Source organism: Typopeltis vanoorti, chromosome 16 (genome assembly GCF_054136105.1).
Source record: "Typopeltis vanoorti isolate ZY-2024b chromosome 16, IOZ_Tvanoo_1.0, whole genome shotgun sequence".
Taxonomy (NCBI): domain Eukaryota; kingdom Metazoa; phylum Arthropoda; class Arachnida; order Uropygi; family Thelyphonidae; genus Typopeltis; species Typopeltis vanoorti.
The window spans coordinates 18771559-18791741 of NC_143564.1; the positions used below are offsets into that span (position 1 = coordinate 18771559).

Genomic DNA, 20183 nt, shown 5'->3' on the forward strand with positions numbered 1-20183 from the left:
TTGGAATGCGGAAAGCCTTACTATGGGCAGACAGAGAAATCTATCTTACTACGTCTCGAAGAGCACCAGAGTGACATTGTTTATAAAAGAACCAGAGCAACTGCTCTGTCAAGCCATGTCCTGTTTTCAATAAACACGAACAACGAAAGCCACCAACATGAAATAAACTGGACATCAACTTCAAACCTACACATCTGCCATGATGAAGTAGAGCGCCGCATTGTCGAGTCAAAAAAAATCACCTTGGACCCTTTTCACATGAATAACAATCTTAGCTATAATTTGCCTGACTCTTTCAACTCTACTATTAGATACTGAAGATCGCGTGATTCCACACACGCACAGGTGTACAACAATAGAACTTTAACTCGGACTGTAGTTCAAGCTCATAATAACTGTAATTTACAGTCGAATATTATGGCTTTATAATTGTATAGCTTTAGAGTGTGTCAATGTTAATTTCGTGTCTTTTAATATCTTTCTATGTTCTTATCGCCTGATGAAGTCATTCTTGACGAAACATGTTGCGTTTTTTCAAATAAATGTCATTGTGTTATAAATCTCGGGTTTTAAGTCAGTTAATTTAGAAAAATGAATATATATATATATATATATATATATATATATATATATATATATATATATATATATATATATATATATATATATACACACACCCACACACACATTGTGTGTGTGGGTGGGTGGGTATGCTCAGTGATTCTTTTTGCTATAATATTTCTTGCTTTTCACAAAAAAATTTACCAATTCCATAGTTAATTTATACGATATTAGATTAGTTCTGCAGCTATTCCACCAGCACTTGGTGCCATATACTTGCTTCTACCTCGTCTTATAATGTTTTAAGGAGACAAGTATCTGTTCACCAGTCTCAGCAAGTTCATGGCAATTTAGGAGTTGATCCAAATAATTTTTCAACTTTGTTCGCCATTTCATCTCTAGTAGTCAGTTGTTGCTGTCAACCTGTCGCATCCCACTGCCAGGAAAAGGCTATCCCCTCCCAAAAAAAATTTTCTCCACCCTTCTCTCTTCCCCTAGTGAATTGTGTCCTGCTCTTGTTATACTATTTCTCTCCACTTCATCTTTGCTATTTTTAAGCTAGTATTATTTTCCATTGCATTAATACGAGATGTTAATGAAGTCTTCTCTGTCTTTACAAGTTTGTTGGGTTCAGGTTAGTGCAAACTCAATTACTTTTTCTCCTCTGAGATTTCGGCATCCTATTCCATATTGTTTAGTTGATGCTTCTTCAAAGGGAAGTCTGTTGCTTGTTGAGGCATTCAAATCTCCCATCAGCGCTAACTGGAAGTGATTATCTTCATTTATTGAGGTAACTTAATAAAGTTGTCACTAATTTCTTTGTTGCCTTCTTTATATCTTTGAATAGCATAAATACTGTATATTTTATTAAGATAACTATTTCTATATTTTTTCCCCTTCTCCTTCATTTAAATCAGTATTTTTGATGTTTTTACACTGTATTCCAACTTGCTCTGATATAATAACAGACGTTTTCAATCTTTTCAGTCTTTCATTTATTTATCATTCAATTTTTGTTCTTATTTTTATTATCTGTTTTATTAAGTTTTAAATATTGTATCTGAATCGGCTAGTATTTATTGAAACTCATACTGAAAAATGTTTGCTCTTTATTTTGATTGCCCAAGCTAAAAATGATCACTTTCATATTCAACTCTTCTATAAATCGTCTGCAGTTTCCATTTGTTTTATTGATAATGGTATGGATTATTTTGTTAAATGTGTATTACACACACGCAAATTTACTGACAAAAAATACTATTGTTGGTGGTAATAATGAGCGATAGATGGCGTTGATGGTAGTAGTGTCGTAGTTGGAGAATTAAGTAGTAGTGGACAGGATGAGATGTACAGGCTGGCCATAAAATAACTTTCCCTCTTTTTGACGCATCTGTAGCTAAAACCAATAAACGGAATGAGACCAAATTTTATATTGAGACTTTGGAAGGCATGGGGAGATGATTTCCACGAAAAGCAGATTTAGTACCAAAAGTCGCCGGTAGGGGAAATTTTGGCGCTGGCGGAGCCGAAAGCAGTCAAATATTTGCAGGTAAAAAGGATTATGCAAATTTTACTGTGCGTACGTGACAGCAGCTCCACCAATTCCACTTAAAAAGGATTGGGAACGTTCAGGCAGTTATTCGAATGACTGACGAATTGTGCTCAATATGCCTCTTACCTTGCCTCAGCATGCTTTACTTGTTAGGTTGTTTTACCTTAAACAGTGCAATGCCGTAGCGGCCCTTCCGGAATTTAGAAGGCTTCATAACCTGCGTACAGGTCCTATGTCAGCTGTAGCACTGAGAGCTATGATTAAGAAGTTTGAAGAAACTGGATCACTAGGAGTTAGACCTAACGGAGGACGGAAAGCAGTGCAAGAAAGGTCAGCACATTGAAAATTGTGCATGTGGTCCAGTGGACCCTGATTCTGATGAATAAAACATTATTTCCTGTGAGTTCAATCACTACATTAATTTCTGTGTCTCTCGCAAGTCGTTGTTTTAGTTTAATTATTATTATTATTATTATCATTGTAATGTGCCACATATCCAGCTGGAATGAGTGACGTGGCTGTCGCTTACACAGTTGAAATGTTATTATTCCATTTTATCTGCCTTTAACGTAATTATACGATTGCTTTCGGTTCCGCCAGTGCTAAAATTTCCCCTATCGGCGACTTTTGGTACTAAATCTTTTTTTCGCGGAAATCATCTCCCCATGCCTTTAAAAGTCTCAATATAAAACTTGGTCTCATTCCGTTTATTAGTTTTAGCTACTACAGATGCCTCCAAAGAGATAAAGTTATTTTATAGCCACCCTGTATTTAGAGAAGTAGAGCAGTGTACCCTCCCACGATGAGGCCTCCCTGGAGGTGTCATGTAGTAATAATAATAATAATAATAATAATAATAATAATAGTATTATGATATTATGGTTAAATGTGTATTAGGTATTATTTTTTAAATACCTTATTACTATATTTTGTGTTCTACGAAATTAATCAATCTTTCTCCGTAATTGGAAACCCAAATCTTCTTCTTGAAGGTTTTGGTTTCCAATTACTTTTTTGTATTTACTAAAATAAAGAACCAAAAGGCTTCAGTTCGGCGATGCAAAATTATATAAGCAAAGTCATAGAGTTATATAATTTTATATAACTTAATATATTTTTATATTATTATTATTATTAATATAATTACTAATATTTAATATAATTTTAAATTATAATTTTATATTTACTTATATAAGTTTGCATCGCTATAATATTTCTTATACCTTATATATAATATACCTTATCAAAATGGACTAATAGAAAGCGAATATATATAGACGTTTGGGCGGTGCCTATGTTTTCTAAGTAGTCCGCGCTAAGGCAACTCGTGAGTGCATTCCTGTAAGCTCTCTAGTCAACTTATTTTTACCAAACTTTCTAGTTTCTACATTCGGCTTTGAAATATTTCGATTTCTTCAGTTTTCTTAGACTCTACCCTTTCTAACTCCTCTGCAGTTTCTATGAGTGTATGTCAGTTAATTCCTTTGTAAGGATATAGTAAAGGTTATGTTTTGAATTAATAAACGAAAATCAATACTATGATTGATTTTTGAGTGAAAGAATTCCACATCAAAATAGCTAAATCATTGTGTCCCAGCATACCTCTTTTTTTTTTTTTTGGATAGATGTCAGTTGACCTCGTGGATAATCTCATGGATGTTGCAATGCGTATGCCAACTTTTCATCATTTATTGTTTATATTCCTAACTTTATGGAATTTATTTCAATGTTTATCATCATCATCATCATCATCATCATGCATATCAAGGATTTAGGCCTAGCGTGGCCTGTTCCGGCCTTAGAAGTCATCGTTGAATCGTTTAAGAGGACGTCCTGGTTTTCTTTTTCCAAATGGCTTGTACTTTAAAGCTTGTTTTGGTAATCTTTCTATTTTCATTCTTTTATGTTTATATTTTTTTAATTTTTTTTCTATTATTGATTCTTGGTTTAATTCTTTCATAATTTCCTCGTTTCTTTTGTGATCAAATAGGGTATACTTTGCTGTTTTTCTCATAAACTTGATTTCCGCTGTTGTTAATCTTTGTTTGTCTTTTTGTTTTATTGTCCAGATTTCACTTCCATACATTAAGACCGGTAGGGCTAATGTATTGTATACTTTTAGCCTGGTTTGTTTTTGAACTAGGTTTGGTTTAAACATAGAGTCAATGTTTATTACTGTTATAATTTTGCTAAAATTCAGTAGTATTAAAATACAGTGGTTTGTTATTATTATTATTATTATTATTATTATTATTATTATTATTATTATTATTATTATTATTATTATTATTATTATTATTATTATTATTATTCCCTCTATGCGATGGGTTGGCATAGCGTACAAAACTGATATGTTTATCGCCTCTGTCCTGCCCAGTCAGCCACTGGTCATGACAGAGCTTCTGATCTCTGATTGGCTCTTGTATTTCACTCCACTGCCCAGAAAGAGCGATATAAAACCTGGTGGAAGCCACTGAGTCGTAAGTCTTTCTAGAGAAAACACAGGCGCGCGATTCGATGGAAGGCGCACATGAAAGACGTCACGTATTTCAAAAACGTCGGTGTTGCAGCACACCAGCAATGGCCAGTCTGCCTGACTTTCCCGATTCCTACCTTGAAGAAATTAGGGTAAGCGTGTGTGTTAGTCGAGGTACTGTTTTTTTTTTTTTTTGGTTCACGCGTGCATGCACTCTATCTCGATTAAATATTTAATCAGAAGATGGATAAAAAATATCGAGCCGAAAGAAGTGAAAATCATTAAAACTAATATAATTTTTATAGCATAAGAAATGTGTTCTTGGCTTAATAGTGGTTAAAGTGAAGAAAATCTCTTTGAAAATTTTACGAAAATCATTATATGGATAATCAAGCTCCAGTGTTGATTATAAAAACGCATCCATTAACGGTGTGTTTATTTTGTAAAAGAATTTTTTTCCCCTATTGAACAGCTTTTGAATTTGTATGAACGGCATTCAAGTGTGTTTAAGTCAGGAAAGATGATATCCAGGTTTCTATAATGCTTTACAAAATACCAAGTCCATTCCGGTACCTACAATAAGTTAATCTTACAGAGGGATCCTATGCGTTTAAAATTTTGTAAACTTAAATTTCGTATTCTGGGCTAACTAAGGATTAAATAATCCTGCGAGTCCTGCTTTAGAGATCAAACGTCGAAATTCCTCAAACCACTTCAAGACTAATAAGGAAGCGAGGGGGGGGGGCACGCCTAGGATTAAAAGCCTTTCTATAATGTTATTTATTTTACTAATAGCTAATTAATATTCATGAAAATTAATTCCTACTGAATAATTAGAGGGTGGCTGATGGACGGATATCAAAGAGTGGTTTATGGAGGAGCTGAGTCTAGGAGAAGGCAGGTGACTAGTGATGTATTCTCTGTACTTGGTCCTCTGTTGTTGAATTAGTACATTAATGATATTGTAAATAATTTGACAGGAAATATCCATTTTTTTGCTAATGATGCAAAACTGGGAAGAGCGATATTCAATGAAAGTGATGTAAATATCTTGCGGGTTGACTTAAATATGGTAGACATAGGTAAATGGCCGTCAGTTTAACGTGGCTAAGTGTACCGTAAGGTGATGCACTTTGAAAGGATGAGATCACATGATGTATACTATACTGATGGAATTGAACTGCAAGAAGTTGACGAGACAACGGACTTGGGGATGATTGTGGACAGAACTAAAGTTTAGAGGGCATATAGCAAAGGTGGCAAAAATAGCACATCTACATGGTTGTTGAAGAACACACTGACAAGCCGGGATATGGGAGTTATTGTTCCACTTTATAAAGCATTAATAAAGGCCACATCTGGACTACTGCGCACAGATCCAATAATCTCGATTCCTTGGTGATGAAGAAATGGTGGAGAGGATCCAGAGGCAAGTGGAAAGATTGTTACAGATCTGTGGAATGTTTCCTATGAGGAAAGAGTGAAGGTCTGTGGGCTCCAAAAAATAGCTGATAGACGTAGGTGAGGAGATATGATAGAGGCATATAAATTATTAAAGGGTTTTTATAGGATTGATACTGATGAGTTTTTTAAAGACCAGTGCAGGAACGGAGAGAACGAGGGACCATCCCTGGGAATTGTATAAGAGTGTAGTTAACAAGGGTGTTAGGACTAGATTTTTTGCTTGGAGGGTTGTGAATATGTGGACTGCGTTGCCAGAGGTGGTTGTGATACTTCTTCTGTGAATGAAGTATGATAGTTATTATGAACAGTTGTTAGTGTGTCAGTGTAGGGTTTCCCACAATGAATCTTCTGACTCCATGGAGTCACCCGTTGTAATGATAATTCTCTATGACCCCATTAGTGTATCTTCCTTTTGTATTATTCTTCCACACATTGCCTTTTTTTAAAATAAATATTTTTCTGAACTCTCTTTATTCGACTGTTCACCTTAACAACGAGGAACTTATTCCAACCATTCATTCATTTATTCCTCTCTGCAATTGCTCATTTGTTTCCGTCAAACGTGTTAGTTTTTACGTATTCGCCTTAGAGCTTTCATTAGAACTTTAAGCTTTGGACTTTCTTTTCTGCATAACAGAATGTCGGGCATTACAAATGAAAATAACCCCTGTTTATAGGTTTTTATCAGATTTTAAAGGCTATTAAAAGACTTTTTTTTCTCTGTCGCTCCATTTTGTCAACAAATACTACTTATGTGTAATTAAGACCGTGTTTGCTAATAAGAGCCATCATTCAACCAATCACCTCTGTTAGGACATACAAGAGGATGAATTACAAATTAGCAGCGGATTCGCTTTATAGCATACAAATATTTATTGTAACTGTTTACAAGTATCAAGTTTACAAATAATATTTATTTGTAACTGTTTAATTTTTAACTTGTTCAGTTAACAAGTTAGGAATTAACAGTCCGTTCCAAAAGCCAACTGTTTTGTCTGATCTCAATTCATGCCCCATGTTTCCCAGTGGATAGCTTCATTAACTAGCCGAGAAATATTGGTCCTGCATAGACATCACAACAAAGACTCCCTTTTGATGGGAAGTACTTCAGAAACAGTCCTGGCATTTACTTTTTGGGCCGGACGAACGGCAGAATGCTCCGCCGGTATTTAGCCATTCGTATTCACATTTGGCAAGCTTCGTATCTAAATTTGTTGCCAGTCGAACAGCGAAGGCCAAGATAGTTATTCTGTCTTTTGTTGCCACTGCTAAACTCAATATAAACGCTTACGTCGAACCCAACAACAACAACACTTGTAAATATGTATATTACTGAGCATCACATACATCCAGAAGTAGATGGGGAGCGATTGCCCCTCCAAGAAATCAAAATAATGTTACCCATTTTCATTAATTACCAACAAAATCAACCTATGTACGTTTATAAATTATAATAATGAAATGTGGAGTGATAGCGAAGTGAATTTTATTAACAAAACAAATATAAAGACCTAAAGTATATCTTAGACTATTCATATTTGGTCTTTATATACTGTAATAAACACAAAAACTTATTCTGATTATAAGACATCTTATAAGATTATAAGATGCGTGATTAGAAGTTGAGAAGTGATGCCTACGTTTCATCTGTAGTCATCCCCTATGTTAGTTCAGTCTCCACTAAAATTGCTAGAATTTCGAAGCCTTACAACATCAGAGTTGTGTTTAAACCGATTACAACCACTAGACGATTTTTAAGATCCCCTAAAGACGGCGTTCCATTTTTCAAATATGGAGGTGTTTATGGAATACCATGCACTTGTGGGCTATCCTACATAGGCCAAACTTCAAGAAGCCTGGAAATTAGACAGAAGGAACACGTTGGAGATGTAAATCAAAACAGAACAGATAACTCAGGTTTGACGCATCACTTCTCAACTTCTAACCAAGCAATAGATTGGGAAAACAGCTCAATGGCATATATAAAGGATGATTACAGATGCCGAATATTCAAAGAAGCAGCAGTGGTCCTACGAACAGCAAATAACCTGAACAGAAATCAAGGAGCAGTATTGAAAGATACATGGAAAAATCTGATTAATTCATTAAGTATAGCGGAACTACAGTACGCCAAAAACTATGTAGCGCGTAGCAATACTATGTAACAATAATGACTGAAGCATCTCGCTACATGCACACATGCACGAGCTGTCAAATTTGGTTGCCTAACTAGAAACGGTTCTGTATTCTTTCGTTTTTTTGCATTTATTATTTTTTCACCTTTTTAGTCTTGACAAAGCTAGACAGTATGCTAGCGAAACTAGTCGGCGTTCTTTTACATATGTGTATTAAACCGATGGTCTTATAATCAGAATAGTTTTTGTGTTTATTAAAGTATATCTTGTTGGGCTCCGCTACTTCCGACTATCAGTGTTATTCAACTAAGTAAAATGTTCTCTTCAAATATGTTTGGTCTGCTCGCTCTGAAGATCAGTCTTTTTAATGCCACGTTAGGCCTTCATGTAGCAATGTGGTGGAGGTGTCACTCCGGATGATAAATCTCCCACCAAAAGACCGCAAATATCCTGGAATCTGAGGGATTTATCCACTGGGACTGGCAAATTTGCTCTGATTAATACGTGGTGAGTGCAGAGTAATTTCCGTTATCAGGGCTCTTCGTTGGAAAATGAGTAAGTCGGTCTTATGCGAGGATGGAAGATGGAAGGTTTTTTTTTTCCCGGAAACTCGAGTTTTATACTCGCAATCAGGCACACCGGCCGGGAGAATATACACAATTTACATACTATATTGTTACAGGCATAGGGCTGACTACGTTATCCTAGAATTATGGTGTGAAATCCATGCATACTTACAAGGTCGTGGGCACTTAAGGTCCTGTTGAACGCTCATGGGCTTGTCAAGGCCTGATGATGATATACTAATTAACTATTACTAATACCATTTGTCATTTGAAATACAGTTTAGAGCTCTTCGTAGCAAAACCTTGTACACTGCTTTTTAATTATCATTTTTAGATCTATTACCTTAGATCCTATCTAAAAATATGACAGTTTTAACGACATAACGCTCCCTTGAATCAACCGATGCACAGTATTCGTGAACTGTGTTTACAAAGTCGTTGTCGCTGCATCTCCGTGTGTTTTGGAGTTTCGTTGTGAATTATAAACTGTTTATAAGTATTATTTTATTTTATTACTGCTAATAATGGCAGATAAAACTCAAAGTAGGGTTCTGTTGTTTCCAAGGCAAGGAAGAAGACGTGTAAACATATTGCATTAAGTTAAATTGGTTACATTTAGTGACGATGGTCCATCGAATACTGAGATAGGCCGCAGGCTAAACTTACCCCACACTGCTGTTGTTACAGTTGCTATAAAGTTAAAGTGCGTCACAACGCTTTTTGTGACGCACTTTTCACGATTACGAATAACTGCAGTATAATCTTATTGCCTAAATGAAAAAAACTTCATTCTGTACATTGACGACCAAACGGGTTGGTGGGTTCCCTTAAGTCAAGCTTTTTCATTTGAAAATTATTCTAAATTTTTGGTTTGTGTATCAGACGTAAATAAATAGCTTATTTACTTTTTTTTTCACAACTCCATAAAAATGTTGTGAAATTATTACATGTATTTGCAAATGAAAAAGCAAAAAGTGATTCTCTATACGACAGTAGCCTGGAACTAATGTGTCGTATGATCAGGGTATGTCTGTATACACATTTATTTCATAATGTGGTCGAAATCGGTTGAACAATGCGACTGTGCGTGTGTGTGTGTGTGTGTGGGGAGGGGAGATTCAGTTTTATTCAATTTCTTTGCTATTTTTCTTCAGTAATATTCATTGGGAATGTAGATGCAAAATTAGTGTGCCGCACGTCAATATGTAATACACTCACAAAAGCATGCTGTGAGTGTCTCCTCTTATTTAAACTTATAGCGAACAGTATTTCCAAACTTAATTCCTCATCTGGATTTTAACCTTCCTTCGGCATCTTTTGGAAAAATATTTTAAGGCAATTTACACAGTATTGAAAAAAAAAAAACTATAAAACATTTGAAATACATTATTATTATTAATAATTTTAAATAACACAGAAGCGATCTTCAACTAGTTACACGAACGTGCTTGTCTTCTGGGTTAGATATATTTCATGATTCTATGAATTTTGAAAATTTAGAATAAACTTTTGACCGTCTGATCTAATTATGTAGACTGTTTTTATATTCACCACAAAACATTCTTCTTGTTTTAATCATTGCTTTATCAATTACCTTTGAATGGTTTTATTTTCCTAAATAGAAGAACTTATTTCATTTTGTACATTTAAATTTTTAATAAAGATTTGGTGTGAAATCCTGAATTTATATTCTTTTTTTTTTAATTAGCTGTTCTGGTATTTGTATTTAAATGTTTTTCACTTAATCCCCAAACTGTTTAATACGGTATAATTGGATTTTGTAAGAAATGATCAACCACTTAGCAAAAATTTTAACCTTTATACCCAAAACATCGGTCTCTTAGTCTTAGACCTAATGAAAGTATGAATATTCCTAACAAGCTTTCTATTTGACTTCTAATGAAAATGATTTTTAATTTACTACAAAACTAGTTCCATTCGGACACTGTGGCGTCACCTATATGTAACTAAAATGAATAAATATTAAGTTTAGTTTATTAATATTAATTAATAAATATTAATTTAACTAACTAAAATGAATAAATATTAATTTTAGTTAGCCAATAATTTTTTTTAACTGTCTGATTTGCAATTAGGTATTTTCGTATTCACAAGAAGTGGAGCGAAAAGAAAATGGTTGTTTATTTCTCATATACAGACGAGAGATTTGAACTGTAGTATTAAAGGAAATGTTCTGTTGGCTAGGTTCGTTTATTCTATAAATCGTGAATGAAGAACAGAATCAGCAATTAATGCCTTACTTCAAAATACGTAATATTTGATAATTTTATTTAGTGCAATATTAAAGTAAGAAAATAAATAGTAAAAAATTGAATTAAATACATTAAGAATAATCTCTGGAAAGAAATGCTTCCTTATATTTTTCGATATGGTCTAAAGTTTAGTTTTGGGGTGCTTTTGGCCATTACATCATGATATTAATCTGTTCCTGTTGGGAATATTGAAATGTAGCATATTAATAACATTCGGGATAACATTTAAGGTCTAAAAACAGTGATATTTACGCATCTTCTTTAAACGTGGTGGATAAATGATTAAATATACATAGAATGTTATATTTAATCGTTTATTCGCCATGCAGGTTTATTTAATTGATAAATAAATCTGCATTAAAACATAACTTTATCTGACCGTGTGATTTCTTACGCTATCATGGAAAACAATGGATATTGAAACAGCGGTACGTGAACACTACTGTCATATATTAAACAGCATTATATAGCCCATGAAACAGTACCGTTAAATATGAAAGAGTTGAAAATCAAACCTAGTTTCTCTTTCTTTCTTTTTTCTTCTTCTTTTTTTAATCTTTTTTTTAATAAATTCAAATGCTTATTATATAAGGCAGCTTATAAGTAAGTAAGTTAGTAAGTTCGCCATAAATTGTTACCTAATACTTATTATGTCTTTTGTTGAGAAATTTTCTAACAATGATGAGTGACCAAATTAATCAGGTAAGTGTCTGAATCAGTTAAATTTCTTTCAAGAAATTAAATTTTGTTTTCCCACTGAGATGCACTAGAATTTGACTATTTCCATTTCAAACTCTTCCATGACTTTAACTTCTGTGTACAAACCTGCCTGAGATCCATTCAATAAATAGATTTATGTCTTTTTTGCCTTACAATCCAGAGTTATAATTTTCCCGAAAGATTTGAACTTCATTTAAACAGACAAAAATGCAATGGAAACATAGTAATAGATGGACTCGTGTAAATATCTTTACAGTCTGTCTGATTGTTCATATTGAAAGTAACAGCTGTAATTACGGGAACTTTATTTCGGGATGTAAATTTTTAGAAAGCTCGTAAAAGCCTCGCGTACGACGTATCTCTTCATGTGTTAGTTCAATGAATCAATTAAAGGTACTCATAAAATATACTTTAGGGAGGAGATATTCTACGATGAACTGATCATGTAAGATGATTTGAAGAGAAATGGCTACCATAAATTAATGTCATTGTTTACTTTCTCTCATTTGTATTTTTATGTCATATGTATTTGCATTTTATGCAATGGAGAACACATTTTTTCTTTCGAAAGTCTTCCAATACGGCTTCCTTGATATACACACCCTCTGTTCAAAAAGAAAGCGAACTTTTCGAAAATAGAAGAAACTAGTGGCGCCACCTGTTGTATGTTTTTGCTGTCGAAAGCGGCAACCTTTATTAGTGTTGTGTCAACTATTTATGATATTTGTTTCATTAGAAGCCGAGTTATAGTGACAGTGTGTTTTGACGAACTGTCGGTCGTCATGATATTCATGCCGTACGCGACGAATTCTCACTATCAATCGCTTCAAAACTTCGAGATAAAACTCGCCATTAACCGTTTGGCCAGGCGGAACGAATTCTTTGTGAATAATGCCCTTGGAATCGTAGAAACAAATCAGCATTGTCTTTACTTTTGACTTCTCCAAGCGACTTTTTTTCGGATGCCCCTCTTCTCGTGGTCTCCACTCAGCACTCTGGTGTTTTGTTTCCGGCTCATACTCAAAACACCACGTTTCGTTTTAATGAGGTCCGTACAGTGTTCAATTCGATACATTTTTTGCCGTCGGTCAACTTGTGTGGAACGAATCGCGAATTCAATTTACGAAGGCCCAAACTCTCGGTCAAAATGTTGTGCACAGTTGATTTTGGAATCCCCAATTCATCTTCAATCAATCTCACGGGCGATTTTGGGTTCTCTTTGATGAAATCATGCACTTTTTGGATGTTAACTTCACTCAGTCAGTTTTTGGACGACCCAGCTTTTCGTCGTCCTCAAGCGTCTCACGACCACTTTGAAATCGCTTAAACCACTCGTAAACTTGAGTACGGGATAAGCATTCATCATCGTATGCTGTTTGAAGCATTTGATGCGTTTCAGTAAAACTTTTATCAAGTTTAACACAAAAGTCAGTTGCAGCTCTCTGTTTGAAACTCATTTTCCGACCTTTCGTCAAAACACATTGTCATTCTTGGCACTGTAACTCGACTTCTAATGAAACAAATGTCATAAACAGTTGACACTACATTAAGGAAGGTTGCCGCTTTCGACAACAAAAAGATACAACAGGTCGCGCCACTAGTTTCTTCCATTTTCGAAAAGTTCGGTTTCTTTTTGGACAGAGGGTGTATAACCTCCCATCGCTAAATTTTCTTTTAACCAATTTTACCGATTAAAGATTTTTAGAATGTAAATCACTTAAATGGTTCAATAATCTGAAAATATGACTCTAAAGATCAAAGGTATAACTTTAGAAAAAAATGAAAGAAAAGTCCTCGTGGTAGAGATTACCACAATACCTTTGGGTGATGAAAATCATCTACCACTAAAAGACTTTCATAAACATCCATGATGCAGTGATCGAACTAAGGCACACAAAGTTAGAGGCAGAAGACATTATCTAATCGGTCAGAAGTGTATTAAAGAAGGGATCGATGAGAACCATGCAACTAAAACTACGAGACCAGCGTGTTATATCTCTTAAATGATTGTGTATCCAGCAGATTTTTTCTGTTTTGTGAGATTAAAAAAAAAAATAATTTCGGGGATGAGAATCGCCATGTGAGATAAACTAACTCACGATTAGTTGAAAAGCCGTTATAAATTTAAATGCCTTGTTCCACAGACTAATCCAGATCTTTCCAATCGCTATGCAAAAACCGTCATAGTCTTCGCGACTGTACTGTGTGCCTTAATACACTGACCTCTCAATTATGAGTATAATTTATACTCAGTGTACACGGTTAATACCGAAGAAATTACAAGATCAAATTTGTTAAATTTCATTGATCCTTATTCAGATGTAGAATTGGAATCAAATATAACAGGATAAAATTGCTTGAACCACTGAACTACACAACGCTCCAGTAACTACAGGGTTGTGTATACAATTACTCAACATTGACGTATGTGCGGCTTACGACCTCTCTTATTTACGGTAGCTATCTCATTAACACGATCACTGACTACTACCGAACTCCTGCAACCCATGGATCGGGATGTTCTTGTTCTGCATGGCATCTTATTTAAAAAATACTTTTACCCCGGATATTGCTGCTACCGAGAGCGAGGAAATCCTTAGCTACTTTTGAAAGGAATATAATATCTTGTAGATGCGGCATAGAATGGGGTGAAGTAGAATGTATAAATGGTGTTTGAAAGAAACTTTTCAATGTGTTGAAATATATGTTCATACATTCACACGATTATACAAAGACAAAAACCATACAAAAGATTGTGGCAAGATAGTGCTTCTAGTTAAACATTTGGACATTTGCAAGCCGTGGAAGAAAAGTTCTCAAACAAACACTGTATAGAGCTAGAAGCACAAAGTTGCAGAAGAAGAACAAGAAGAAGCTTCTCCATAAAAAGTTTGCAGTAAAAAATCGGCAGAGGCATTTACTTCTGTTAATAAGGCAGTTCGGTTGTCTTAAGAAATGGATCCCGAGATGGAGAGATTTAAAAAAATAGAAGAATGACGTAGTTGCTTTGTTTACCGAAGAGAATTATGCAGGAATCAAACGAAAACTGGTGAAGACCAAGCTGAACATAACGTAGAACTTTTTAAATAGGCCCACTCCTACTGACACTCACCGCATTCCTTTAAGATGATCCTAGACCTTCTACAAGTTATGCATCAGATGACCCGACCTCCCTTACAACGTGTGATGGATTATCCATTTAATAAATCAGCAGCTTCGAAGAATTACTCTTGCGCCACGTGTTTCTGTATGCTTATTTTACTGTAAGTGCACAGAAGCACTGCACCCTCGTATTTTATTATTACAGTGCAGTACTGTATACAGAAATTTTATGTGATAATTTCTACATTTTTATTTGTTTACTTTATTGTAAACAAAAAGTAAAATTAGTTAAAAAAAAAAACGAATCGGAAAAAAAAAACGCTGTTATCCGTGCCCTCACGGGCGGAGGTAGGACACTCCTCTCCGAGGCATATGGTTGCGAAGCGCAAAGCCGCTAGGCTAACCGCGCAGAGATATCCAGTATCAACCACGAATAATAAACATCAAGAATAATTGTTTAACTGAAAACTTGTTTTATTCAAGAAGTTCTTAGGATTGTCGCATACATCTTCAGGATTAAATTATAAACTTGAAAAAAAAAAATAAAAAAACTTGTATTAGCAGACTGATTTCTAAATTAGCAACTGTCAAATATGGATGGTGAACATCACGTTGAACTGCCAAACACACGTGGCTCGTTGTTGCATTGTGTCATAACGTCTCTTCTATAGCCTAATTCACACAACTTTGTAGGTCTTTAATATACAGTAAGCAAAGCCGTTTGTTTTATTTATCGTTATTACAGATGATCCTGTCTATCCAAAGTTGCTGATACTGTATGCACAGAAATTTCTTGCACACTCCTGGATCGGTAATCCTAACATCACGGAGACTTTTTTAGCGTTAGTGTGAAGACAAATTTATGTTTACTGTTTAAACATGTCATCTATCTTTTCGGTGACTTTTTTTATGTAAGGTAAAGAAACTGCAGCTTTGGAGTTTTGTTTCTCCTATGTATTTTCTGAATGGTTTAATGACCTTTGTAAGATAGTATTGGTGATTTTAAGATTGTATCCTTCTTCAAGAGTACTTCTCTGAGATAAGTCATTTCCTCTTCCCTTTTGTTTTCATCTCTGAATATTGATGCTACCTCACTTCGAGAAAAATTAGCATGTAAGTATCCTCCAATATTTAACTGCTTTTTTGTTTACTTCAAATGAAGGTCTGCCATTACGCCACCCAGAGAAAAATATGCAAAACAGGAAGTGTTGTGTGCTTTCAACTTCCACTGTGAATTGGATTTTATAGTTCAAGCTGTTTAGCAAGTCGGTGAAAATATAAAGGGATTCTTCAGAATTTGAATGACTGAAGAAATCACAATGTACCTAAGCCAAATTTTAGGGTTTGTATGGTACATATAAACCCTAAATTTTTTTGAAGTTACATCTTTCAAAATTCCATGACATATATATTCGCTAAATGTGGAGAAATCAAAGCTTTTATGGCCTTCTGTCTGTTCATAAAGAAGTTGTCCAGACAATGCTTTAAAAACCTGATGGAGTTCGGTGAAAAATATTAGAAGAAATGAGTTCATACTTGGGACGTCTAAGCTCCTAAGGATTTCTATCGGGTCGAAACTGATATCCATTACTTGTTGATTGGAACGTTATATTTTCTCATGTAAGACTATGTGATTCTACATGTGGAGATCATGTTGGAGAATTCTTGCGTCCATATTAAGCCTTCTGAATTTTAGGAACACGATGTATCTGTGGAATGATTTTTGAAGGATGTTTGGAAGTAATTTGTTCTTTGATTTCCTTATGGCAATTACTAAGATTCTTGATTAAATCATTTATTTTGTTATGAACATTCCACGCGATGTCCTTTTCCAATTATGTATAACTATTAGCATCGTTAAGGAGATCCCATCTTCTTCTTGTACATGTTCAAATCAAGAACAATCGTCGCATTTCCGCTTTTAACACAGAAAATCTCTTTTTCCTCTTAAGTGACCAGAAATGTAGAAGCTTTTCTGCCATTTCCGATAGAAGGGACAATCTGGAGATATACGTGTGAAAACACACATCAAAGATGTGAAAAAACGGGCGCTGAAATAGGGATTATCATTTTTGACCACAAAAGGAAAACATCAGGTACTTCGCCATCTCACAGGAATGCCATACATTGAATCCAGCAGCTAGTGTGTAGGTTCCCGATGAAATGTTGCATTGTCCAACCCAGTGTAACAAAAACCAAAGTTGTTCACTGTATATTAAAACCTACAAACTGTGAATTAAGGCATAGACGTTGTACGACACAATGCAACAATGAGCCACGTGTCTGACAGCTCAACGAATGTTCACCATCAAGTTTTAAGATTATTCTATATGCGGCAGTTGTTATTTTAGAAATTATTATAGCATTTCTTAAATTCATTAGATTTTAATGGACTTGAAAACTTCAAATGAAAAAGGAAATGTTGTGCAAGAACAAGCTTAAATCGTTTCATTGCATAAATACAGCAGGAGTTACTTTGTGCTAAAAAAACTAAAGATGGAACACGTCATGAGTGTGGTGATTAAAACAGTAAACTGGATACTCTCTTACGCCTTGAATCATCGACAATTCAATGCTTTTTGGATGAATTGGATTCACAATACAGTAGTTTGCTATATTATACGGAGGTTAGGTGACTTAGTCGTGGCGTCGTTTTAGAAAGATTTTTTGAACTTTTAAAATAAATTGACGTGTTTACTTCATCCAAAGGAAAATTGATTCCTTAGCTCGCCGATGAAGATTGGTGCAAAGACTTGGCCTTTTTAGTTGACATAAGCCACTTAAACACTTTGAATACTGCTCTGCAAGGACGTGAACAGTTGATATGTCATATGTGTGATTCAATTAAGTCATTTCTGGTAAAACTCTCTATCTTTGGCAAATCCAGCTGCCAAAGAATAATTTAGCCCACTTTCCTACACTTAAATCGATTTCTCGAAATAATAATGATGCTGAAAAGTATATTCCTCAAATTGAATTTGAAAAAAGATTTTCTGATTTCAACCAGTTTTGAAAATGAATTATTATTATTCAGTTCACCTTTTTTAATTAATATTGAAAATGTTGACGAAGCATTACAAATGGAAGTAATTGAACTCCAGTGTAATACTGAACTAAAAAATAAATATAACGAATTTGGCATACCAAATTTTTATAAATATTTCCGCAGTAAATATCCCAAATTTAAAATTTATTGCGCAAAAATGTTGTCAATCTTTGGGAGTACCTACGTATGTGAGCAATTATTTTTTCTCAATTATGAAATTTAATAAGTCAAAGTTCCTCTCACGGATAAAAGATTCTAGATTAAATGCAATACTTCATGTTGCAACACGAAACGCCAAAGCAGTTATTGACATGTTAGTACAGAGGAAAAGATGCCAGGTTTCAGGATCAAAATCAAATTAAAAAAAAAAATGGACTCGTAGATAAAAATCTTTATTTTTGTAAGTTATGTATTTAAATAATTTTCTTAAAGTATGAATAAAATGTAATTGAACTTATATTAAAAATAAAAATGGTTATAAATTTAAAATTTAGATGGTGATGTAACTGCTTACGTAAGTCGTAAAGGCCCGGCAACAAAAGGGCCTTTGTTAGAGCTTTTCTTTTTTTTTATTAGTTTATGTTTTGGTTCAATATTATTCTGTTCACAGAATAATATTGAATACGGCCCGCATCTGATATACATCTAATTGACTGGCCCTTTGCTGCGTTTGAGTTTGAGACCCCTATTTTAAGGTGAGCCAAACTTGTGTATTTGTTATATTTATGAAATAAGGAATTAGTTTCGGTAGAAATGAGTAATAAAGACAGACTATGAAGTGCATTTCAAAAATTATTTAAAATAGGCCCTGAGTGATTGTGTAGAAAATTCTTACATTAATATATTCATTGTAAGTGATCAGTTAAAGGTAATACCTAGTTAATACAGATTTTTTCCGTTCTATCTTACGCATTAAATATTTAATTTTTTTTTTTTTAATTTTCGCTAAAAATCGGGTAAAGATAGTAAAGAATATATTTTGGATGGCTGATTTTGAATTTCTGGTCTTCAGGATTTTGAAAATATTTCGTAGTTGAAAGTTGAATTGTGAATATATACACTTGCTATTGTTTCTTTCATCATATCTTCTTAAAAAAATATATGAAATCGCTATAATGTTGCATCCGTAACGATTTATATAAAAAAAGAAAGAAAGAAAGGAATGAAGAAAGCACTAGAGAGCTTTTATTCCCCAAGGGAAGTAAATAGGACTCATTTAGCCCTAATTTGTTTTGCTTAGAGATGGTGAACGAGTGGAATGAATTGCTGGGGGTGCTGGCGAGTACTTGTCATTGAATTGAAACGAATGAGTGAGCTTAAGAATATAATTATTATGCGAATAATGGTTAGTCTACTTCTTTCGCGAAGAATCTTGAACTTTCTGGGGATGCTTGGTTAATATTTTTTTTTGTAATCATTCTCTGCGTTCGCGAATGAGAATACATTTTATTCACAATGTATTGACGACTCATCCTGATATGTTTGCAGAGTTATGATATCTCAGTTTAATTCAAATTCGCTTCACTTATCCAACAGAAACAGTTTTGATTTATTCGTTTTTCTTTCTTTCTTTTTTTTCTTTTTTTAAGACGCTATTAAAGTGGTCATTCTGAATATATTGAATCAGAATAGTGCATAAACTTATATAAAATCGAGTGTATCTCGCTAGCATTCAACGTCCCTGGATAACGCAAGATTATTATTGCGAGAAAGCGTTACTGATTGAACTATAGAGTTGAATTGGAAAAAGCGTTCCTCCATAATACAATCACTGTCGACAACGCCTTTTGGTTGGACAATGCAGGTTTTCGAATCCTACTAGAATACGAAAAAACGTCTTTTCTATGGAGTTCTATGGGAATGCAACCGATTGTTTCTTACAGCAGGACAATACGCCATACCATGTTGCTCCTACAACACAAAGGTGGTTCACAGCGGTTGTCATTAACCTGTTGCCTTGGCCAGCCCAGAGTCCTAATTTGTACCTGATCGAAGCGATGTGGGATAACCTGAAGCGCCGCATACGCCTGTGCAAGCCACCTGTCATCAACCACCATCAACTGTTGGAACGTTTGAAGGCCGAATGGCAACGTATCCCACCAGAACAGTGTCATGCAACTTGTAGACAGTCTTCCACGTCGTGTTGCAGCGGTTATTGCTGCAAAGGGTGGCCCAACATGTTATTGACTGCATCCATCGTGGCCTGTTAGACATGGGATTTAATAGCGGCCTTTATTCTAAGAGACCCTTCCTCCCCACAAACACCACACACACACACACACACACAC

The 20183-nt window shown here is 34.6% G+C and overlaps 1 protein-coding gene across 1 annotated transcript in view; it reads left to right on the top strand.

The window, feature by feature from the left end:
• Positions 1-4624: 4624 nt before the first annotated feature.
• LOC150097878 (tryptophan 5-hydroxylase 1-like) overlaps positions 4625-20183 on the top strand; it is a 78528-nt gene continuing 62969 nt past the window's right edge. The window contains exon 1 of the mRNA XM_090406618.1: positions 4625-4741. Within this exon, the coding sequence (XP_090262744.1) occupies positions 4631-4741 (111 nt within the window). The 5' untranslated portion in view covers positions 4625-4630. The remainder of the gene's footprint in view (positions 4742-20183) is intronic.